The following is a 24,379-nucleotide window of genomic DNA, read 5'->3' as shown; positions in this document are numbered from 1 at the left end:
TCACTTGTAAACATTATAAAGGACTTAATATTCCATTAGGTTGTTCGAGAAGTAATTTGTAGGTTTTACTAAATTCAAATTGTTTTCATAGCAATAGATTTTTTCCAAAAATTTCAGACTCATTTAAACATCGACAGAACACGGAAAAAATAATAGTGGAAAAATTACAGCATCAAATGTCGGCAAAGTTACTCTACTTTGAAACTGTAATAATTACAAGACGTAATTATTACAGTTTCATTAGTTCAAAATATATTAGAAACTGTAAAATTTATTATCTTAATTGTAATTATTTTATTACAAGAAGTAGTCTCAATTATTTAATTACGGTTTCAAACTATAGTACTTGAAGGTTTTTATACGAGGGCTCTGTTTCTGCACTAAAAACTGTAATTTTTCCACTGCTCTTTTTTCCGTACATGGATTTTCTTAGACGGTGACAAGTCCTGACCCTGTTTAGAAAATCTCATAGAATCCAATAGATTTTCATAAATTTCCATAGAGATTTTATAATGATACATACAGCCTTATACATTAGACTGGGCCAAAAAAATTGACTATTTTTTTTTTTCATAGCTATATCGAAAATATTATTCAGAATGACAAAAAAAAAAGTTTCATGAAAGTTTGAGCTCTTAATATTAATTTTAAGAGGTCTATCATCGCTATTTTTAATTTTAATTCATAATTTGATGTTTTACGTCAAAATTGCTTGAACATTGAAGTAAAAAAAATTCATTTCCACTTATTCTTATGTAAAATTAAATTCTCTACAAAAAAGGTCTGATTGAAAATTTTCGTCAGACAAGCCGTTTCCGATTAATTAAGCTTAATAAATTGATATATTTTTTCGATTTAACATTTTTACTTTTGAATTTTGTAACTGACGAATCAATAAATATCTAATAAAGACCATGACAGATTTTCGAAGGAAATTTAATGCTCTACAAAAAAGGTCTCTTAACATTTTTTGCTAAATTCACTCCTTCAAAAGTTATTCAAGGTTGAATTTGAGTCAAAACGATTTCAATAACGTGAATAACTTTCGAAGGAGTGAATTTAGCAAAAAATGTTAAGAGACCTTTTTTGTAGAGCATTAAATTTCCTTCAAAAATCTGTCATGGTCTTTATTAGATATTCATTGATTCGTCAGTTACAAAATTCAAAAGTAAAAATGTTAAATCGAAAAAATATATCAATTTATTAAGCTTAATTAATCGGAAACGGCTTGTCTGACGAAAATTTTCAATCAGACCTTTTTTGTAGGGAATTTAATTTTACATAAGAATAAGTGGAAATAAATTTTTTTAACTTCAATGTTCAAGCAATTTTGACGTAAAACATCAAATTATGAATTAAAATTAAAAATAGCGATGATAGACCTCTTAAAATTAATATTAAGAGCTCAAACTTTCATGAAACTTTTTTTTTTGTCATTCTGAATAATATTTTCGATATAGCTATGAAAAAAAAAAATAGTCAATTTTTTTGGCCCAGTCTATTATACATACAGCTGTAAGAATCTATCAGATTTTTTAAGATCCAGCCGAGGCTTACCAGAAACTTGTCTTTAAGTCAGCCGAAAATATTTCACTGGCAGAAAATGCTGAACAATTATATTTAGAGTGCGGCTATCAGGGCAGGGAAGAGAACGAAATTTCAAATTATCATCGGTAAGACAGAATTTTTTAAAATCTCAAATAAAATAAATTCCTGAATTACCGACGATAATTTAACGAAGTTATTATAGAGTGCGCTGATAAAAAAACTAAATTTCCTCAGATACTTTGTCCGCACTTCTGATCAGTCTCCAAGCAAATGGCGTCTTACAGGTGGAGTCTGTCGCGTCAATTTATCACAAATGATGAATGAATCGTGATATTTGTTATAAATAACAATTAAATTAACACATAAATAATATATAGTAAGTACAATAAATCAATAAAGTAAATAATAATCATTAAATTTATTCATTATTGTCATTATTTTTAATTATATTTAACGCGGGCTATTAGTATGTAAACAAAAACAGAGCCACAATAATCTTTCGCGTCGACTTAGATTTCAAATTACGAATCAATTACCCGCCTCTCATGTCCTAGTCCAACTTTTAACATTTTACATATTTTCTGATAAATTTTATTAGTACATTATTTTAATAACAAACTCCTTGTTAATTTAAATATGTATTTTTATTTTACTTGATAGTTCCACGTTGATCCTCATGATTAAATCAATCAATTAAGTTAATTGCCACAACGTATTTACTCGGCCAGCTAACAAAATAAATAAATAAATATTTATTATTTAGATGAAAATATGAATGAGGCGAGTGGTGGAAAACAAGATTTACCAAATACTACAAACACAACAACGTGGGATGTTATGTCGAGCCAGTCGATATCTCCGGTAGCAGGCACAATGCACCACCATCACAATCTGCACCATCATCACCATCCTTCAATGATGCAACAGGATCCTGGCTCTAATGTCAGCCAAGTTATTGTACCAACTCCAGTAAAACTTCAACCCCAGCAAATGCCCCAGACTCAAAATATTGTCGATCATTGCTCTCCGCTGTCACACTTACAGCAGCCAATGCCAATAAATCAAGTAATTTTTACCTGCTAAATTATTTAAAGACTTTTATTACTTTAACTTGTGATTGGTCATTAGAAAGTACAAAAACCACTTGACCCTGCGGACCGGCCCTAAAACTTGCCGCTATTTTCGATCTTTTGAGCTCGAAAATACTATTGTTCATACACTGAAAAATAAATAATATTTGTCCCAAATAAATCAATTTATTTGTGGCTTTTTTAAAATTTTCTTTAAAGAAAAATAAATATATTTGACACAACTAAAAAATGCCAGTTGATTAAAATAATTTAAAAATTTTACTGAAATCCCTGATTTAAAAAAATAATTTGGGATGATTCAAAACAATTTGAAATGATTTAAAACAATTTGAATCGACTAATATATAGATATATACTTAACATGGAGTAAATCATATTTCTTAATCAGGGATGTATCATTTATTTTGGTTGAACGAATGATATGTCTGTAGTAAAGATATTTAATTTGTGACCAATAATGAAAAATTTTGCGATAGGTAACATATATTTGAATCACATATTTATTTGCAGCAATTGGATCATTTCTTTACCACAAATAAATCACTTATTTCACGCAATTAAATTACTCGAATATATTATATCTTTCTCACAATTAAATATTTATTTGGCCATATCCAAATATACGATATCTTTGGCTCAAATAAATATTTTTTTCAGTGTTAATTTTTGAGCTCTTCAAACTCGAAAATAGTAATGTTGCACCTTCCATTGCAGAATTAAAGTAATAAACAATAACAAAAATATCAGCAATATCTTTGGAAATAATGAACCGATTTTGACGTTCAAGGTGACATTCGACGCAGTTTTTTAACTATTAACGTTAAAAAAAAATGTCATCAATTAGTTCAACGATTTGGATTTTATTGAAAAAAAAACACTTTTGAAATTCTTTGAACGGTTTTTTTTTTAACAAATTAACCGATTTTGATGGTGGAAGTGGCATTCGATGCAGCTTATAAAGTTTTAAAGCTGATTAGATTTTGGAGTCAATCCATCGAGTAGATTACAAGTTATCCAAAAAAAAGATTTTTTAAAAAATTTTATTTTTTGAATATTCCCGAATATACTGTACCAATTATGCTCAATTTCTATTACGTTGTTGGAATTAATGAGCTACTTCAAACGTCACCTCAAAAAGCTAAATTGTTTCATTCGTTCAAAAGTTACAGAATATTTACATACATATGTAAACGTCGAGATCTGTTAAAAACTCAGTTTTTGAAAACCGGACCAAAACCAATAACTTCCCTTCCTTTTGAAAATTTTAAATTTTCTTAGCGGGAAGTTTAAAAATGGTCATTTATACTCTTTTTTATTGATAGGGCGCACCAGGTTATCCGGAAGCTGAATTATCAATAGAACTCCAGCAGCAGGGATGGAAAAAATTTTGGAGTAAACGAGAAAATCGGCCGTACTTTTGGAATAAATTAACTGGAGAGTCACTATGGGTAATGCCGGGTACCAAACCTCAGTTTGATCCCATAACTGATCCTTTGGGAATTTGCGGAGGGGGTGCGCCAGTGCCACCAGGAAATGGCCCGCTGACTCCTGGTACTCCGGGGGGTCCTCTGAAACGACGTGCCTCTGAGGACGGCAACCCGACGGTTGCTATCAAAAAATTCGTACTCGCCGGTCCATGGGATCTCGATGTACCAACAAATGTCATAATTTATGAACGGGCGCCGTCAAATTTACTGCACGTTCACCCGGACGCGGAAGCTCTTCGTTGCAGTTTGCTGTCAAAATTACGTCAGTGTTACCAAGAGCTTTGTCATACGCGCGAGTCTATCGACGCGCCGAAAGATTCGTTCAATCGATGGCTTATGGAGCGCAAAGTGATTGATTGCGGCTCAGATCCGCTGTTACCAAGTCAGTGTTTTCCTGAGATCTCAATGTCGATGTACCGGGAAATAATGAATGACATCCCTATTAAAATAGTACGGCCTAAATTCACTGGAGATGCCAGGAAACAGCTATCGCGGTATGCAGAGGCCGCTAAAAAAATGATTGAGTCGCGATCGGCTTCTTCGGAGAGCAGAAAAGTCGTTAAGTGGAATGCGGAGGACACTTTTCAGTGGCTAAGACGAACAGTTGGCGCAACTTTTGACGATTTTCAAGACCGACTTGGGCACTTGAAGCGTCAGTGCCAACCTCATCTTACAGAGTCTGTTAAAACGAGCGTCGAAGGGATCTGTTTAAAAATATACAATTTATCAACAGATTACGCTAAAAAGGTAAAGGACAAAAATCATCAAATATTAAAAGAAAATGGCCTTGGAGATGTGATACCTCTAGGTGGGCCAGCGAGTACTCAGCGTAAAGTCTGGTGTTATCCAGTGCAATTTTCATTACCGGCACCGCGATTACCGCAAATCGAATATCTTCCTGAACGTGAGCAAACAATGTTACGTTATCACGGCGACACCATGTGCATTAACAATTCCCATCTAACGAAACTCGAGCACTTGTACAGGTACAACTGTTTTGATGATAAAAAATTTGAAATGTTTTTACCGCGTGTTTGGTGCGCACTTAAACGCTACCAGACTTATCTAGGAATAAATGAGGGCCATGCTACACAAATGGCATTGCCTGTAACTGTCTTCGAGTGCCTGCAGAGATCATTTGGCGTCACATTTGAATGCTTTGCCTCTCCATTTAACTGTTATTTCCGACAATACTGCTCGGCGTTCGCCGATACCGACTCGTACTTTGGGTCACGCGGACCTTTTCTGGACTTTAGGCCTGTAAGTGGTTCGTTCGAAGCCAACCCGCCGTACTGCGAGGAACTGATGGAAGCTATGGTAAATCATTTTGAGAGATTGCTGTCTGATTCAACGGAGCCGCTGTCGTTTATTGTTTTTCTACCGGAATGGCGCGACCCGGCACCGAACGCGCTAATTAAACTTGAGAGCAGTCATTTTAAACGGAAACAAGTCGTCGTCCCTGCTATGGAACATGAATACAGACATGGCTTCCAGCATATATTACCCAAGTAAGTTCTTTACTTGAAACAATTTCTACAATAAGGGAAAAAAACTAAAGAGCTACCGTGAAAATATCGTTACAGATAATGAGAAAAATTTCTGGTAAAGTTTCTTCGTGATTTTTTATTTCCCATTTAACATGGAATAAAAATATTTTGTTTGGGATTTTATACCTTGGCAATGACTCATTGTACAGATAAGTTGAGGGTATAGTTTTGTAGAGAATTAAACGCTCTACAAAAAAAGCCTCTTATCATTTTTTGATAAATTTATCTGTTCAAAAGTTATTGGAGCTCGAAGTCAAATTTATAGAAAATTTCGAAATCTTTTTACTTTTCCGGCGAAACTATCAGACTTATCACAAAATGTCACAAGATCTTTTTTGTAGACAATTTTATTCCCTACAAATTATTTCTAATAAAGTTTTTTCAAATTCCCCATTGTTTTTTAATTATTTTCATTTTAATGTCAAGCTCCTAAAAAAAGTAGTGTTCTGACCGATTTGAAGAGCTTGACATTAAAACGAAAATACCTAGAAAGTTATGTGGAATTTTCAAAAAATTTATGAGAGATAATTTGTAGGGAATAAAATCGACTACAAAAAACTCCTATGACATTTTGTGATAAGTCTGATAGTTTCGCTGGAAAAGTGAAAAGATCTCGAAATTTTCTTTAAATTTGACTTCGAACTCCAATAACTTTTGAACAGATAAATTTATCAAAAACTGATAAGAGACTTTTTTTGTAGAGCATTTAATTCCCTAGAAAATTCTACCCTTAGCTTATCTGTACAATGAGTCACTGCCGAGCTATAAAATTTAAAAATTACATTTTTTTCCCATGTTTTTTCAGAAATTTTTACCAGAAATTTTTTCTCATCATCTCGAACGATATTTTCATGATAACTGAAGAGAAAAAAAATAATTTTCTTTTTTGGCCCACCCTAGTCTACAACATAAATTTTTATCCAACAAAATTTATAAAAATCCTATTTAAATAATTAACAGAGGGGAAGTTAATATCAGAGCAGCGCACGGTACTCTTGTAGTCTGGCTTCAAAACGCAGCTGGAACAGCGCGTTGGGGTCCAACTGAAGAGCGAGTTGAGTCACTCCTAGAAGCTTGGAGACCAGGGAGAGAGCGAGAACGTGATCGGCAAGAACTCCTGTCGCCTCCAAGACAACCGACTCACCAACCAATACCTGCTACTCCGCTGCCTTTACCCTCAACATGTCCAGCAGCTTCACCGACCAGTCCCTCAATCGCGACCACTATTCCACCTCAATCACTGACAATCCCCGCGGGAATTCCTAGTGCATCCGTACCTACAACTACTAACTCACCCACATCGACGCTACCTTTGTCTTCATCTGTTCCAGCTCATCCCATTTAATCATGATAATTATAATGATCTCATTGGTAAGCAAAATTAACTTTCACTATCACAGGTCATTTATTTCTTCTTAAAATTCGCTCTTACTGTCGATTTATTATTTAATTATTGATATTGTAAATAAGAATTTAATGCACATGCACTCTAAACAAAAAAACAAAAAAAAAAAAAAGGTTGTTACTGAGTTTTAATGAGATATATAAATTTATTTGCCGTAAAACTCATGCTTATTTTTATTTTTTTTTAGATTTAAATTTAATAGTTTGCTTTTCGCGTTTACTATTATTGTCTTTTTATATTTTTTCAATTAAAAAAAAATATATATATATATATTATATTATATTATATCAGTTGAGTGTACATTAATATACTAGATAAAATATATAGAGTAATTAAAAGAGTTAATATTAGAAGAGAAAACTATTAAATCAGATATATATCATTGTAAAATTTATTATCATAATTATTGTCAAAAAAAAAAAAATAATAATAATAATAAATTGGCGTAACAATTATTTTAAAAAATATATTAATAAATATACGTATTGTATAGGTGAAGAAATAAAAATTAATAAAAATAAAACCTACATGTTATAAATAATTTATCAATTTTTTGTTAATTGTTATGACGACTAATTGATACAGTTATAGACATGTAGATTATTTAAGGGGGGAAAGGGGTCTGAGATACAAAAACAAGAGGATATTTTTGTGATTTTTTTTTAGAGTACAGTAGGACCTCGTTATAAGACTAGCTCGGGGCTGTGAGGGAAAATTCTTAGAATTGAGGTACCCCCACTATTGTGCTTAACAGCGTTTGTGCCCAAACCTCGCTATAAGACTCGCCGTTTTGCTTTTTATTTCGGTACTCGGTTCAACTCTACTCAATTATACAGTGAGTCTATTTTATATATAATCATAAATAAACAGAATTTTGTCGTTATTTTCTGTTAATTAATTCTGCGATACCACGAAATTTTAAGTATTCTTTATAAAAATACATTAATTAATCTACAATATTTATGTATGTACATTTTATCTCGATTTTAGTCGTACTGGTCGTTAGTCTTATAGCGAGTTTTGGCGCAGAACTTTTATTGAGTTGTAGGTGGGGGAAACATTCCGAGCGAGTTTTAACTAATTGAGGGGAAGGATCTTATAACGCGTAGTCTTATAACGAGGTCCTACTGTATTTTCTTTCTTAAAATTTGTGACATCATTAAGCATCACTCCAAGAATATTCTGCTAAATTTTCATAAAAAAATATTGAAAAATAAGCCATTGGTAGCAGGGAGAGACGAGTCACCTCAAAAAAAGTCTCCATGCCGTAGGCAGGATAACTCATGACTGTTTCATCTGAAATTAAAAAACCAAAAATATTTCTTTAGTACAAGTTTATCTTGGATTTAAACGGAGAATTTTTTTTTTTCAATAATTACTCATTTTTTAATTAAACAAAAGGAGCAATTTTTGGTAAAAATCAGTTTTTTGATTGCGCCTTTACTAAAAATTCAAAAATGAATATTTTGTTTATTCCTTCGTTCAAATCCAAGATAAACTTATGTACTAAAGAAATATTTTTGGTTTTTTTATTTCAGATGAGTCAGTCATGAGTTACCCTGCCTACGGCATGGAGACTTTTTTTAAGGTGACTTGTCTCTCCCCGCTACCACTGGCTCATTTTTCAATATTTTTTTTTGAAAATTTAACAGAATATTCTTGGAATGATGCTTAATAATGTCACAAATTTTGAGAATTTTTACAAAGATGGTACTCTGAAAAAAATTAAAAAAATATCCTCTTTTTTTATGTATGTCAGACCCCTTTCCCCGCTTAAATAAAATATTACTAGATACTTGCCGTGCAAGATTAAAAGGGACTTAATAATAAAAGTATAAAAAATAAATATATATTGAATTGAAGTATAAAATAAAATAAGAAAAAAAAATCATTACAAAGATAATTAAAGTTAATCAATAGTTATGGCGCCTAAAGTAATTGAGTATATATAGACTTAAATTGTTTTTAAATTATAGCAAAATAAATTTTAAAATTTTAATTCGTCAAATCATTTATTTCTGACTTCAAAGCATCGTCTAATAAAATATTCGTTGATTTACGCTTCGATATAATTAAACTTTTTTTTTTAGAGTTAATTATTAGTACATTTATCAATTGACGTCGTACAATGAATTATTTAAAGATGTGTGCATGTACATAATAAATTTAAAAGACCGAGCACTGAAAATATCACTTACATTGTTTATTTTTAAAATATGAGTATTTAGTATTCATAATCATCTTCATTAATAATCACAATAAATTTTTTATACTGTATACATAAAAAAAAAAAAAAAAACGCACATTTATTTACGATGTACTAATTCTATTTGATCAACTTATTATGTCTAAGTGCTCATAATTATTTAAATAAAAATAATTATTATTATAAAGTAAATAAGTTCCGATACATATAAAATAGTTAATAAATTTTAATAAATATATGTATATATATACTAGACTGTGTCAAACAAAATCGTTTTTTTTTTTCGGCCCCATATTAAAATTACGTTAAATGTAATGCAAAAAGATTGGGTATTAAGTTGGGTCCTCTTCCAATTAAAATTCGCGCGCTCGTTTAAATAAAATTTCTCATTTAAATAACGGGAAAATTTTTTTTAACTGAAATTTTATCTTGTAAACGGATCAATAAATAGAAATGAACATGACATAATTTTATGGGGAATTAAATGCTGTACAAAAAAGGTCTCTTTTTTTTTTTTTGATAAATCCAATTGTTTAAAAGTTAATTTTTTACAAAAATTTCAGTTTTTTCCGAATAATGAATTTGGAAAACTTGAAACTTTCGAACTGTGAGGTAAAAAAATGGTTAAATAACGTATTTTGGTTACAAAAAAAATGATATACAAGAAAGATCTTATGACATTTTGCGATACGACTGACAGTTTTGCTGGAAAAGTAAAAAAAAAAAACTCGAAATTTACCATATATTTGAATTCAAACTTAAATAACTTTTGAATGGTTGAATTTATCAAAAAATTATAAGAAACCTTTTTTGTAGAGCATTCAATTCTCAACAAAATTATGTTACGTTCGTTTCTATTTATTGATTCGTTAACAAGTTATAAAATTTCAAAGTTAAAAATTTTTCCCATGTTATTTAAATGAGAAATTTAATTTACGCAAGCGCGCGTTTTTTAATTGAGGGAGGGTTCAACTTGGTACCCAATTTTTTTGACATTACACACAACGTAATTTTCTTCTGGTACCGAAAAAAAATCGATTTTATTCGTCACAGTCTAATATATATATACATTTATATATATTATTATATTACATATAGATTAAAAATTTTAATACGACATAAATTGTATGATAAAAAAATGTTGTAAGTAGAAATAAAATGAGTTGGCAATATTAATAAATGTTATTTAATTATTTATTAGACCATTGTAGGCTTTATGTTACTGTTAAGGCCAATCGTTGCACATAATTTTATTTATAAATCTATATTTTTTTTATTATTATTATTATAAACTATTTTTATTAAAATATATATTTATATTAAAATTGCGTCGATACGTTGGATCAAATTTTCAGGCCTGTTATCACGAAAAACAATATCGTAGATATTGTTATCTCTCGAATCAATTATTAGACAATTTAATACACATTTGGCTTGTTTGAGATCAAATAGTACATGATTTAGGCCAAATTCCCATGTGTCAAAATTAGTGCACGGCTTATTGCTGCTGATGGAATTAAGACGTTTTTTAATAATGAATGACAGAAATTCATAAAATTGTAAATAATCCATGCCGTGAGATGCTTTTAAAATAGTTTGACATTGAGACATCCAATTGTCCATGTTGTAGCAATCGGATATTTCTTTCATCACAGCTAATAGTGCTTTCTTTAATTCCTTCCATACATTTAATATATTACATCCGTTAATCCAGTTATGATTTATTGATATCGTGTCTTCCTACAAAATTATTTCATTTAAATAAATTTATTTAAACCTGCGTGCACGGAAAAAAATATATAGAGATGGTTACTGTGCTACACAAAAATGATTGTAAAATGTTGAAACTGATCTTAGCAGATTACCAGTTCTTGTTATAGTAGGGGTGGGTACTTTCTATGCTGGGTAGTTAGTCATGTGACTCAAGACATCAGTTCCTGCCCAGCACAGAAATGGTTACTATGTTGAACGACAATGGAACGCATTTATCCACCGAGTCTTTCGCACCTTCACACAGCGCCTATACCAAAATAGCCAGTTGAGCTCAACCAACAGTCAAATTAAAGCAGATAATTCACGTATACGTGAGATCAAAAATTAAGACAGCGAAAATTGACCGATAAGAATTCTCTGGATGATCAACATTTTAACTCAAAAATTTATATGAAATTTTTGCTCTCTCCCACATGTAAAATTACATATAAACTTTATGTAAGATACTTTGATAGCTTCACCTTTGCTCAGCAAGTTCTGCAAGTTTCTGGTAAGCCTCGGCTGGATAATACTTGCGTGCAAGTTGATGCAAATCTACTGCCGTCGTCTGAATGTAAATTGATAGAAGAACTTGCCGTCAATTTGAAGTGAAACTTTAAATGAACGTCATTGTCTGACAGTAACACTTGTAATCAAATTGAATTCAAGTTACAGACAATTTACTGTCAACTTAAAGGTAACTGCTTGCTCTCCAACACTTTCCTTTAAGTAACCTTTAGAATACGGCAGTAGCTTGTAGTTAACTTACGGTTAGGGTGGCTATCAAGGTAGCAGCTTTAATTTTACATCAAATTTATATGTTACTTTACGTATAAGAGAGCTAAAAAATTGAATTAAAATTTATTATAAATACTGTACGTCATTTAGATGTCAAAAGTTTCATTTAAATTTCTTAGCTGAAACTCTGGTTTCCTGGGCACTCGTGTTTTTCATATAACGTGTAACATAGTAATGGTTACTATATAGTTTCCACATAATTTACGATTATTCTTGTGTAGGACAGTAATCATTCCTATCTATTTTTTTCCGTGTACACTATACTTTCGAGACACGGTATGTGCACTGGATTTTTTAGGGAACAGTCAAGTTTTCAAAGTTTCTAGGCTTTCAAAAAATCTGGATTACTTCTGGAAGTGTCTAAGACCTGGCCCAGAAGTTGCCAAAGTAAAAAGTTTAAAATTGTTGTCAACAAAAATTGAAGAATAATTGAAAAAGTGAATTTTTTAAAAATTTACTTTCCTCCAAAGACCCAGTACACATACGCAGGGTTAATTTAATAAAATTACCAGATTCCAAACTTGATGATGCCATCCAGAAGGTACAAAAACAATTTCACCAGGACCTTGAATTATTTCAAACCATTTTTTATGATTAATAAATGAATTATTGATCTCAGGTGAATCAATATCGTACAGTAAATGGCCATGTACATCACAAAGATTATTTTCTTCACCTGGAGGGAATAGTAACCATCGTTTTGTTCCTACTATATTTGCTGACCAACTGAACGAAGTGAATACATCAACATGAAGAGGTGTCCTGTATTAAATATACCAGGATTAATTACAAAATTCAATCAAGATAAAAGACCCAATTATTGACAGCTGGTATAAAAGTATCAATTTTTCAAAATTTTATTTATTAATTCCAGGTAATCTGCTTTGAATGCTAAGTAAAATTACTTCTTAGTGTCAATAATTGGGACTTTTATCTGATAATTGATAAATTAATGGGTGAATTAAATTACCATGATCCTTTTGGTCCCATATAAACAAACATGTAATCATCAGACAGCTCTGGATGTGCTAAATAATATTCATTGAGCCAATCAGAAGAAAAATACTTTGGTACTTTATAAATGAAATCATTTGGATTGTCTCTTAAACAATGCCAATCTTTTAAATATAAAACAGGCAATTCATTTGAATAATTTTTATTTTTATATTCTTCCCAGTAATTCATAAATTTTTCAATTGTCATTTCATTTTTCTGTTGTGCATTGTAGTATTTTATTTTGCAGTTTGCCACAGGCACTTTACAATTACCTGTAAATATTAATAACAATAATAATTTTTTTTAATGATATTGAAATAAGTTACTTATAAATAAAATATTATTTTTCAAATCTGGATGTCTTATTTATATAAAAATCTTGGGTTTGAGTCAAAAAAAATTCGTGGTGTCTTTTTAAAAAACATCTATATGACATCTGTAAGTTGTCTCTGTGCTACTTGGGGATCGTTTATTTATAATTTAAAATTTGTCTCATATCTGCTACATTCACCCTCATTCTACACTAAAAAAAAAAATTTCTTGACGCAAAAGATGTTTACTTGCCAAAGAAAATTTTTACTTACTCCAAAAAATTTTTTGTAGTATGAATAGAAAAGAAATCACATTTATTAATGATGCTGAAATTAGCCAACGTCTACTAATTTTTGAATTTTTTAAAAAATGATACATTATGATTACAATGATACAAAATATGAAATATTTCGAATAATTACATGAGTGTGAATGTAGCAGACATCAGACAAATTTAAAATCATTAATAAATCGAGTAAATAATTAATAAAATAAGATTTTAAAAAAAAATGCGCGTGTAACAAATTTAAAATTAATAAGTGCATTTTTTAAAAATATTATTTTTTAAATTATTTACCCGATTTATTTATAATTTTAAATTTGCCTGATACCTGCTACATTCATGATACTGAAGTTATCCGACGTCTGATAGTTTTTGAATTTTTTTAAAAAGGATAAGCAATAAAAAAAAAAATATTTTGAAAAATTGCACTTGTAGTTTTTTAAATTTCCTACATGTGCATTTTTTTTAGTTTTTTTTTTTCGTAATTTATTTGTTAAAATAAAAATCTGAAAATTTTTAATTGTCTGCTAACTCCATTATCGTGCTACATTCACACTCATTGGAAGAAATAAAATTTTTTAATGTCTTCTACTTTTAATATTATTATTGATGATACTGAAATTAGCCGACGTCTACTAATTTTTTGATTTTTTTAAAAACAATACAGTTAATAAAAACCATTTCAAAAAATTGCATCGTAGTTTCTTTTTATTTTCTACATGTGCACATCAAAATTTTTTTTTTTAAATTAAACTGTTGAAAAAAAAATTCAAAAATTATTAATTGTCTGCTAACATCAAGATCATCATTATCATTATTATTAAAGTTAATTAAAAAATAAATTTTACCATAAAGTTGCTTTAAATGTTTAAAATTTGGCTGATTATTAAATATCCATTTGTTAACACATGGCCATTCATTGGTAATGCCACATTTGAAGACACACGGTTCATTTTTAATTAAATATTGCGTAAAAAAATCATTGTAAGTTATTGCAGTATTAAGTCGTGTATTGCTAATTACTTTTAAATCATTATCATCATTTAATTTATTATTTATATTATTATTATTTATTTCTACAAGCTCCATTGATCAAAAATATAATTATTAAATAATAAAATATTAATAAATTAATAATTTATCTAAACAAATAATTTTTAATTAATTTACTTCTCCTTGTCATTTTATTTAAATTAAATTTATAATTTAATTATAAATTAAATTAATAACCAATCTTACAATCTCCATTCTGTCAAAACAAAAACACCACCGTCACCAACACCAACACCATTCTCTGTATATATTTTCTTATATATTGTTACGTAAAAAAAAAATTATGAGCCGGTAAAAAATATTTCTCATGGTTTTTTTTACTTATTGTCGGTATGTCAGTAAATAACAAATTTCAAATTTAAACAGTTGGGTCTAACCAATAAAACTGCATGTAAACATTTAGTTGTTTTTAATTTTTAATTGTTTATTAAAAGTACTGGTATTTTAATTATTATTTATATATATTTATTTATTGAAGTTAAATATGAGCAGACCGTACAAACGTTATCGTAAAAATTACAACAGATCAAATAATAATGAACGTCCAGCAAAAAAGAAAAAAAGTGTGTAATTATTATTAATAACAATTATTATGATGCTAAAAGTAGTGGACATTAAAAATAAACAATTTTATTTATTCTCAATAAACAAAATAAATATATGATAATGTAGTTAGCAGACAATTGACAATTTTCGAATTTTTTTTTAAACAAATAAATTGCTAAAAAAAAACTAAAAAAATGCACAAGTAGCAAATTTAAAAAACTATATGTGCAATTTTTTTTAATATTTTTTTTTTATAATTTATCATTTTTACAAAAATCCAAAAATTATTAAACGTCGGCTAACTTCAATATCGTATAAATATTGACAGGTAAAAATTCAAAAAAATGATGATCCTGAAGTTCATATGAGCATGAATTGGACTGATGACAATTTTAAAAATTTTTGAATAAATAAAATGTAAGAAGAATGAAAAATTAAAAAATACGTACTTAGATAATTGACAAACCAGTACGCGCATTTTTTTAAAACTTCATTGTTTTAATTTATTTATTTAAAATTTATAAATTGTCTCATGTCTGCTTCATTCAATGAGTGTAAATGTAGCAGACATGAGACAATTTATAAATTTTAAATAAATAAATTAAAATAATGAAGTTTTATAAAAATGCGCGTACGAATTTTTCATTGATCTGATTACAAATTTTTTAATTTTAATTCTTCTTACATTTTATTTATTTATTCAAAAATTGACACTTGTCAGTTACATTACACACTCATAAGTTAGTAGACAATTGACAATTTTTTATTTTTTTCCATTAATTAGTTACAAAAAAAAAATTCAAAAAATATGCACATGTAGAAAATTAACTCAACTATAAGTGCAATTATTTTAAATATTTTTTTTTTATAATTTATTGATCTGAAAAAAATTAAAAAATTATTAGACGTCAACTAAATTCAGTATCAGAAAATTCATGTGAAGAATTCAAAAAAATTTTCTTGTGTATATTTTTGTAAAATTTTTATGATGACAATCACTTTGGTAATTACAAATTTAAATTTTCAGTTGCCGGCTACTTTCGGCATCATAAATAATTACAATTCTGAAATTTGTAGGCAATTAATAATTTTGGGATTTTTTTTTTATAATTTATCATTTTGTAAAAATCCAAAAATTATTAGACGTCAGCTAACTTCACTATCATAAAATTATTTTAAAATTTAAAAAATACTTTTGCTACAAATTTATTTATTTTTTAGATAATGAAGACGACGACTCTAGTAATTCTGATGATGAAGATATTGATAGCGATGATGAATCATTCAATGTCTACGCTTTTAATGATAAATCCAAGTCACGGTACTATGGCTGTAAATTATATTTTGGTTCTGAAGGTAAATCAATTATTAATTTTCATAAATTATTAATTTACACTATTGGGATTTCCAAGATCTTGATAAATATTTTAGGACAAATAACTTTTACTAAAATTTACTTACTTTCAAAATGTCTCTTTGACACTTCAGTTACTGATTAAAATTTTTTTTAAAGTTTTAAATTTTAAATCATTACTTTGTATATTTAATTTTTTTGATCCTCAAGTTAGAAGACATTTTAAAATTTTCTGATTTTTTTCCAACATATCAATTCCAAAAAAAAAAACTAAAAATATGCATATGTAGAAAATTAAAAAAGCCGTAGATGCAATTTTTCTAAATATTTTTTTTTATGATTTATCGTTTCTAAAAAAATTCAAAAATTATTAGACGTCTTCTGACCTCAGTATCATTTAATTTTTTCTCTGGGAAATGAAAATTCCCAATAGTCTTCAAGTCAACTGAGTAACTTTTGACCTGCCAGTCTCTCCCTTCCCTAAAAACTATTTACCCAAGACTTGAATAATTTTTTTCCATAATTCCCTATGTCAGGGGTCCAAATTACCCCATTGGGTCAAAGTTACTCAGATTTCACTGTTTACTCATTCAATTAATAAAATTTGTAAGTATAATTTATATTAATTACGTAAAAAATCATGTAGATATTGATAAAGATGAAGAACTGGTAAAAAGAATAGAAGCTGCAATAAAATTTATGGTAAAAAATCCAAATATATATGCAACGTATTTATCAACAACACAAACAGGCCCAGCTTTCAATATAAACGTTGATCGTTTTTACAATGACGAGGAATTTATGAGTGAATGGGAAGCATTTCGAACTGACTTAGAAGAATCTCCTAGTCAGACATTGAACTGTTTGGGTCTTGCACTTTATCATGTTTTGATGAACCCGGAGACTGACAATGAGATGGTGGAGTCGTTGAAAATAAATAACTTGCCGATGCTGAGAGTGAAAATATTCAACCAGAAGCCGGTGGTACCGTCAAGTGATTTGAAGGCTAGTTCACGAGGGAGACTGGTCGCGACACGTGGCTGTGTGATTCGTGTCGGCCGGCCTTCATATTTAGCCGAGTGGATTTTATTCTCTTGCATAAGTTGCAACACATTAAAACTGATAAAGCAGAACGACTGGATCTACACTCTGCCAAAAAAATGTAAAAAATGTAGCAAGTGTAAGTTCAGTCCAAAATTAGGATCACGTCACACTAAAACGGTTCCTTACCAAGTGATTAAACTGCAAGAAAATTTGGATAACATGCAAGACGACAGTGGTAAGATGCCTAGAATATTAGAAGTTGAGTTGTTTGATGACCTGGTCAACACTTGCGTACCTGGAGACGATGTCACAGTAGTCGGAGTGATAAAAGCACGTGGTATTGATGACGGAATACAAAAAGGAAAAGGTAAAGGCAAAGATTTGGCGGTTCCAAACGCGTTTTATATCGAAGCGGTATCAATTGTCAATAACAAAAATAAATCACAGACCAAAAGCGCTGCGGGAATAGAACTTGATGATAAAGATTACGAATCAATTCAACGAATAGAATCAGACCCAGATGTATTTCCACTGCTGATAAGATCACTTTGCCCAGCGATCTATGGTCATGATATGATAAAAGCCGGTTTATTGTTGAGTTTATTCGGCGGTAGCAGCAAAGATTCATCAAGAGACGACATTCATGTGCTGATGGTCGGTGATCCTGGTCTTGGCAAGTCGCAGATGCTTCAAGCCTGTGCAAGAATCGCTTCAAAAGGTGTCTATGTGTGTGGTAACTCAAGCACGTCATCTGGTCTTACCGTGACGTTGACCAAAGAAGGAGGAACAAATGACTTTGCACTAGAACCGGGTGCTCTTGTTCTAGCCGACCGGGGCTGCTGTTTAATTGACGAATTTGACAAAATGCCGACCCAGCATCAAGCTCTGCTTGAAGCGATGGAGCAGCAGACTGTCAGTGTCGCTAAATCAGGAGTTATTTGTTCACTTCCTGCCAGAACGTCAATTCTAGCTGCCGCTAATCCCATCGGCGGTCGTTACAATGTCAATAAATCGGTTATTGATAATTTAAATCTCAGTCAGCCTCTTTTGTCGAGATGTGATTTAATTTTTTTATTACTGGACCGACCGGATCGTAAACTAGATAAGCTCCTGTGCGCTCATGTTATGAATTCTCGCAAAGGATTCCAGACTGCTGGTAACGCGCAAGATACTCAGAGATTAAATGTCGCTTCAGTTAATTCTACTGAGGTACAGCAGGTGCCTGTTGACGAAGGGCTCACTCTTCAAGAAAGACTAACTGATCCAGATGGACGCAAAGATTTTATACCGCAAATTTTATTGAGAAAGTACGTCGCCTATGCGAGGCAGTATGTCAAGCCCAAGTTGACTAGACCAGCTGCTGAAATTTTGCAAAAATTTTACCTACAACTCAGAGAGCAGACAAATATTTTTGGTACATTGCCAGTTTTTCACAGACAATTAGAAGCTTTGATTCGTCTTACTGAGGTAAATATTTTTATTTATCTGCTGAGAAGATAAATTATTATAAAATTTTTTTTTACTAAAAGTAATCAAAAATTTGCATCATTAAAGGGCATTCGCAGACAATACCCCCCCCCCCCCAACACACACACACACACTTTCTTAAAATATTCAATGTTCTTGAACTGTCATAACCGATCTATAAAAAGTTTATTCAAAATATCTTCATATATACACATTTATAAAAAAAATGAACACGACCTTTTTTGTTAAGAATTTAATTTCCTACAAAATTGTTTCTATGATTTTTTCCTTTAATCTGCATATTTCATGAGATATTTAAAAAAAACTGCGATTGTATCGAAAAATGAACTTTGATCGTCCTGCGGCACGTGTTCTTTTTACAAAAAAAAAAAAGATACCTAATTCCCCAGGTATTTTTTCACTAAAAAGAAGCTTTCTATGGGGCGCCTGAGAAAATTTAATTTTTAACCACCCTACTCCACATAGTTTCTTGTCTCATCATTTATTACTTGTGCTAGTTCTCTGCATTCAAATATGTGCTCCGAAGTTTCATTTTCATTGATAACTAAATAATTTTTTTTCAAATCTATATCGGCAAAATTGCAACTGAGTTGACTTTTTTCAATTAACGTTTTAATTTTTTTCTAATTAATTAATTAAATTTTAACGCGGGTGTGACAGTTGAGTCATTTAAAATTTTTAAAAAGTGGGGGTACTGTCTGAGAATGGACTTAAAAGAATTTAAAAAATATCATCAGTAAAATTTACCAAAACATTTTTGATAAAATTATTGGGAGTCATACTTGAATCATTATATTAATATTAATATGAATATATTTAATACAAATCCAATAATTATTTTAGGCACGAGCTAAATTAGCATTAAGAGTTGAAACAACTAAAACTGACGCCGTTGAAGTTATTGAAATATATAAATATGCATTATCTTGCGTGCCAAAAATAACTTTACACTCGACATTAAAGACTGACGGTGGTAAAATAACTGCCAATAAAGTTAGTTTACATTTTATATAAAAATTTTAAAAAATTATTACCGGAAATAATAAATTTATAATATTTTGACAGGTAAAAGCATTTGTAAATATACTAAAAGATGAAGCTAAGAGCGGAGTTAATCGTTTTTCAAAAATGGATTTAAATGGACTTGCTATCGACAATGGAATTTTGGTCGATGAGTTCAATAGGTTCATACAGAAGTTGAACGATCAAGGAATTCTCTTAAAAATAGGAAGTGATTTGTACAAATTTGCCAGTGATTAATTAATTTTTCTATTGTTATTTGTCAAGTCTCCAAGTAGAATTACTTATAGTAATTAATTAATCGTCAGTATTGTCTATTTTTATAGTTTTTTTAATAAAATAAAAATATTTATATTTATATAGTATTATATTTTTGTCACACATGACCTTTTATTATTTAATTTTTGGTGTCTTATTTTTATCGTATTGGAAATTACCAGGACCTTCACAAATATATACATATATATAAATTATTACGAATCAAATAACAAAAAAGTAAAAACAATATTTACACATCAAAAAAAAATTTTTTTTCTTAAACTTTGGAGACTTGTAATTTTTTGTATGTATAGTTATGGGCATGACTTGAGTTCAACCTTGAATAACTTTCGAAGGAGTGAACTTAGCAAAAAATGTTAAGAGACCTTTTTTGTAGAGCATTAAATTTCCTTTAAAAATATGTATCTTGACTTAGAAAAATTTTAATATTTTTAGTAGTTACAAAGATCCAAAATAGAAACAAAGAATTCAAAATCAAATCAATGTTTAAGGCACGGTTACAAGGAAACCGCTCGTTTTACGTCAATTTACTAAGAGAGATTTTTTGTAGGGAATTCAATTTCCTTTAAGAATATATATTGCTCAAATTTTTCAGATAGATGATTTACGAGTTTTGGGTAAAAAATGAAATTTCTGTCAAAAAACTAATAGTCGTAACGATACACCTCTTAATTTCAATATTAAGCGCTCAAACTTGCACAATAATTTTTTTTTGTCATCAGGAATAATATTTTCATAGTATCGAAAAAAAAAAATTCGTCGATTTTTTTGGCCCAGTCTAATGTATATTCTTTTTTATTATAACATTAAATTCACTCATAAAAAAATTATACTCACATATTTATAAGAAATAAAATTTCATGTTTATTGTAACCGGTAATTAGCAATGTACATAGTTCGGAATCATACAAGGAGCGCGTGGAGATGGACCTGATTGATACCGTTGGTACTGGGGAGATTGAGATGACTGATAAGGGCAGTGCGGTTGGTTTCTTTGGTTTGATTGATAAAATGATTGATAGTAATCTCCAGCTCGATGACATGACTGATAACGCGGTGACTGTTTTTGTACTGGTTGATTGTTACTTTGATAGCATGGCTGACAATGTTGATTAGGGAATTGATCTCCAGGAGCTTGATAACATGGGGAAGATTTTACTCTACAAGATTGATCGGGACTTTGATAACACGGCTGACAATGTTGACTAGGGAGTCCATCTCCAGGACCTTGATTACACGGATGTTGTTTCTGTATTCTGTAAGATTGCTCGGGACTTTGATGACACGGTTGACAATGTGGTTGACTAAACTGCTGCTGCTGCTGCTGGTACTGATAGCCATCTTGCAATGATTGTGGTGGAGTTATCAATAAAGGCGGAGCACATTGAGAACCATCAGTATTCGTTTCAGGACAAACAAGTCGACAGTAGGCTGCTAGTGCTGACTCGCGGGCTTTATCAGCAGCGTAAAATTTGTCTAATGCGGTTTGAGTGTCTCCGAGATCTGTTAGTTTCAGCAAAGCCGCTCTACCAGGATAACAAATTGGATATAATTTAGTCATACATTCTGGACGACCCATGCAGTCCAACATCATACAGCGATCTTGAAGCCCGTTTCTTTTTATACATTCGCATCTGTACATAACGCTGCCACGAAAGTTAACACTTTTTACGGCTTTAATCGGCATCTAAATATTTTATAATTAATTACAAACTTTAAATACAAAGTAATTTTAAACTTCCCGCTGTGAAAATTTGAAATATTCAAAAAAAGGAAGTTATTGGTTTTGGTCAGATTTTTAAAAATCGAATTTTCATCGGATCTCGATGTTTTGAAGTTCTAGGAAGTTATTCTAACCATTTTAAAAAATTACTATGTGGATCCAACAGCTTTTACTTTTGGCATAAATGAAGAATTACTATTCCATGAGTGAAAGATACACAAAGAAAAAAAATTTCCTGGTGCAAAAAACTTTTACTAGTCCTCGGAAAATTTTTGTCTTCAGTTCATACACGGAGAGAATTTTTCGATAAAATTTACCCTACAATTTAAAATTAATCTGAACCAAAAACAAAATAATACGGAAAGAATAAAAACTGATTCCTTTTGTTTTATTTTTTATTCTTTTTCACTTAAAAATTACTCGAAATTGGCTTTTTCTACCCCATAATTTAATACAAAAAAAAGAAGAGTAATTATTCATCCAGGCCCAGTTTTACTCATAGTGCAAAATATTCCTTGCGCCAAGAAATCCCTTCTTTCTATATATCTTTTACTTATGATATAGTAATTTTTCACGTATTCAGCAAAATTTGTATTTTTCCGGTCCAAACTTTTGAGCAAGAGCTCAAAAGTTTACCAATAATAAAATTTTCAAATTTTCTGAGCTCGAAAACAGCGGGAAGTTTTGGGGTTGCCCGGGGGTCAGCCGTTTTTAAAATTTTTATTTGACTAAATACTTACACAGCGCGTTGATGGATCAGCTGAACCATCGGGCATACAAGCTGGAGGTGGGCATGGTGGTTCATCCCACTCACATGGTTTTCTTTTTTAAATTAAAACATTAAAACAAATAATATTTAAATTTTATATCCGTTTTATTTATTTTTAAAACTTACTTGCGATCCATTGAACTGACAAGACATTTTAACTGCGACAAAAGCTCTCGACGACGATCGCAATTTTGATTCTTCCCATCACAAGGCATTTTAATAATTTATTTAATTTATTATTCACAAAATTATTTTTTTTTTAAATTTGTTAATTTTTTGAAAAATTCTATGTCATCGTCATCGTTAATTTACTTTGCACTGAAGTACAAATAATTTTAACACATTTACTATTATGCTGTCAAAAATAATTATATTTTTTTGTAAAACATTTGAATCATGACATTTCAATTTTTTTTTTATTTTTTAATTATTAATTAATAATTTAAAAAAAAATTAATGAGGTCGAGTACAAGAGTGTTGAGGTGCGCAGCATCTTGGCTGGTAACAAGAACCCATGGGTTCAACTTTGAACCATTTAGGAGATCCCTACAATAAAATGATTAATAAAAAAACTTTTGTTTAATTAGTAATTAATAATTAATAATTATTATTAAATACTTGAGCGCGATATTCCCTTCCAGGAGCGGGATTTGCGAGTTCATTTTTAACTGATGCCAGACTGGACACATAAATTATATCGACAGATGAATTGAAAGTAATTAGCGGTCGCTTTTCAGGAAAATTCCACGACGGTTTGCACTCAGCAGGACTTGGAGGGTACAGCCAAGCCTCTGGGTCATTTTTTCTACTGTAGACTACCTGCATGTTTCCTTTATTTGTTTTTCTAATGAAGAATCAGTGCCATAAATATTTTAATTAGAATTGTAATAGATATAATTTTTTAAAAAATTAAATTAATTACAATTTATCCATTTCATTGAATATTTTTTTCAAGCGACTGATCCCGCCTTCAATAGTTCTGCCGTTTGAAAATCCCCAATTACCAAGCGCTTCAGCTACTGCTGTTCCGTTTCCGGTTGAGTACTCGGGGTAACATGGTTTTTTTGATTTTTTATTCATTTTATTTAAATAACTGAGAATTTAGTTGATAGAAATTTTGAAATACTAATTATTTTGTCATAAAATATAAACAATAGCCAATCGCTGCAAAAATTAAATCAAGGGTTAATTCAATTATATATATCGCGTCACTAATTCCAAGAAGACATATTTTTATACGCCCTTTTGATTTTAGAAAACTTTCTAAAGCCAAGGGCGTATAATTTTTTTATTGCCAGTCGTTTTGTAGAATTATTTTGTAACTAAAAATTGGAAAAAAAAATTTCGGCTTTGGAGTAAGTCTACAATATGATTAGGAATTAAAAAAAAATTTTACACCCTTTTGGTTTTGAACTTAGTGACTAAAACCAAAAGGGCGTACAGTCGAACTCCGTTAACTCGGATTCCATTATCTCGGAACTTCCCCTCAATCTTGACCCCCACTATGAGTTACGCTGTCTCCTACCCGATCGTATACATTTGTGTGTATGTGTAAATTTATATACTCATCATATACGTGATAAAAGTGCGCATGCGTATAGTTTAATTTTTAAGGGAAAAGTGGCATTCGATAAGTCGGAATTTCAAAGAAATTTCCGCTCTACCGTAGACTAACTGT

General features: G+C 30.2%; 4 protein-coding genes across 5 annotated transcripts; 2 read left to right on the top strand and 2 right to left on the bottom strand.

The window, feature by feature from the left end:
* The first annotated feature begins 1,772 nt into the window (after positions 1–1,772).
* On the top strand, positions 1,773–9,046 carry LOC130667388 (mRNA (2'-O-methyladenosine-N(6)-)-methyltransferase). The gene is made up of 4 exons (XM_057468919.1): positions 1,773–1,924; positions 2,312–2,613; positions 3,962–5,634; positions 6,634–9,046. Exons 2-4 carry the CDS (start codon positions 2,320–2,322, stop codon positions 7,016–7,018), a joined length of 2,352 nt encoding a protein of 783 aa, XP_057324902.1. The 5' UTR covers positions 1,773–1,924; positions 2,312–2,319; the 3' UTR covers positions 7,019–9,046.
* A 1,397-nt stretch (positions 9,047–10,443) lies between these two features.
* Positions 10,444–23,063, bottom strand: LOC130667389 (2-oxoglutarate and iron-dependent oxygenase JMJD4-like). 2 transcript variants are annotated; one of them, XM_057468920.1, is made up of 5 exons: positions 14,665–14,734; positions 14,274–14,567; positions 12,805–13,102; positions 12,344–12,596; positions 10,444–11,024 (listed from the first exon to the last, which is right to left on the bottom strand). In XM_057468920.1, the coding sequence occupies exons 2-5, from the start codon at positions 14,512–14,514 to the stop codon at positions 10,599–10,601; spliced, it is 1,218 nt and encodes a 405-aa protein (XP_057324903.1). In that variant the 5' UTR covers positions 14,515–14,567; positions 14,665–14,734; the 3' UTR covers positions 10,444–10,598. The 2 variants fall into 2 exon arrangements, with proteins under 2 accessions (XP_057324903.1, XP_057324904.1); XM_057468921.1 differs by lacking the exons at positions 10,444–11,024; positions 12,344–12,596; positions 14,274–14,567; positions 14,665–14,734 and adding exons at positions 21,047–21,896; positions 22,673–22,754; positions 22,828–23,063 and having other exon boundaries at positions 12,970–13,102.
* LOC130667387 (DNA helicase MCM8-like) lies at positions 14,828–20,254 on the top strand. Its single transcript, XM_057468918.1, has 5 exons — positions 14,828–15,041; positions 16,246–16,380; positions 17,025–18,889; positions 19,754–19,903; positions 19,976–20,254. Exons 1-5 carry the CDS (start codon positions 14,963–14,965, stop codon positions 20,168–20,170), a joined length of 2,424 nt encoding a protein of 807 aa, XP_057324901.1. The 5' UTR covers positions 14,828–14,962; the 3' UTR covers positions 20,171–20,254.
* On the bottom strand, positions 22,984–24,365 carry LOC130667391 (uncharacterized). Its single transcript, XM_057468922.1, has 3 exons — positions 23,624–24,365; positions 23,320–23,545; positions 22,984–23,247 (listed from the first exon to the last, which is right to left on the bottom strand). Exons 1-3 carry the CDS (start codon positions 23,779–23,781, stop codon positions 23,155–23,157), a joined length of 477 nt encoding a protein of 158 aa, XP_057324905.1. The 5' UTR covers positions 23,782–24,365; the 3' UTR covers positions 22,984–23,154.
* Positions 24,366–24,379: the final 14 nt, after the last annotated feature.

Source organism: Microplitis mediator, chromosome 5 (genome assembly GCF_029852145.1).
Source record: "Microplitis mediator isolate UGA2020A chromosome 5, iyMicMedi2.1, whole genome shotgun sequence".
Taxonomy (NCBI): domain Eukaryota; kingdom Metazoa; phylum Arthropoda; class Insecta; order Hymenoptera; family Braconidae; genus Microplitis; species Microplitis mediator.
Note: the sequence above shows the minus strand (reverse complement) of the source record. Positions and strands in the feature narration are given on the sequence as shown.

Coding starts and splice junctions, on each gene's coding strand:
- LOC130667388 (XM_057468919.1), top strand. CDS start 2,320: ATGAATGAGGCGAGTGGTGGAAAACAAGATTTACCAAATACTACAAAC. Junction 2,614..3,961: donor AGCCAATGCCAATAAATCAA/GTAATTTTTACC, acceptor TTTTATTGATAG/GGCGCACCAGGTTATCCGGA. Junction 5,635..6,633: donor TTCCAGCATATATTACCCAA/GTAAGTTCTTTA, acceptor AATAATTAACAG/AGGGGAAGTTAATATCAGAG.
- LOC130667389 (XM_057468920.1), bottom strand. CDS start 14,514: ATGGAGCTTGTAGAAATAAATAATAATAATATAAATAATAAATTAAAT. Junction 13,103..14,273: donor ACATTTAAAGCAACTTTATG/GTAAAATTTATT, acceptor TAATATTTACAG/GTAATTGTAAAGTGCCTGTG. Junction 12,597..12,804: donor ATGGGACCAAAAGGATCATG/GTAATTTAATTC, acceptor TATTTAATACAG/GACACCTCTTCATGTTGATG.
- LOC130667387 (XM_057468918.1), top strand. CDS start 14,963: ATGAGCAGACCGTACAAACGTTATCGTAAAAATTACAACAGATCAAAT. Junction 18,890..19,753: donor CTTTGATTCGTCTTACTGAG/GTAAATATTTTT, acceptor TAATTATTTTAG/GCACGAGCTAAATTAGCATT. Junction 19,904..19,975: donor GTAAAATAACTGCCAATAAA/GTTAGTTTACAT, acceptor ATATTTTGACAG/GTAAAAGCATTTGTAAATAT.
- LOC130667391 (XM_057468922.1), bottom strand. CDS start 23,781: ATGAATAAAAAATCAAAAAAACCATGTTACCCCGAGTACTCAACCGGA. Junction 23,546..23,623: donor TTCAATGAAATGGATAAATT/GTAATTAATTTA, acceptor ATTCTTCATTAG/AAAAACAAATAAAGGAAACA. Junction 23,248..23,319: donor GAAGGGAATATCGCGCTCAA/GTATTTAATAAT, acceptor ATTTTATTGTAG/GGATCTCCTAAATGGTTCAA.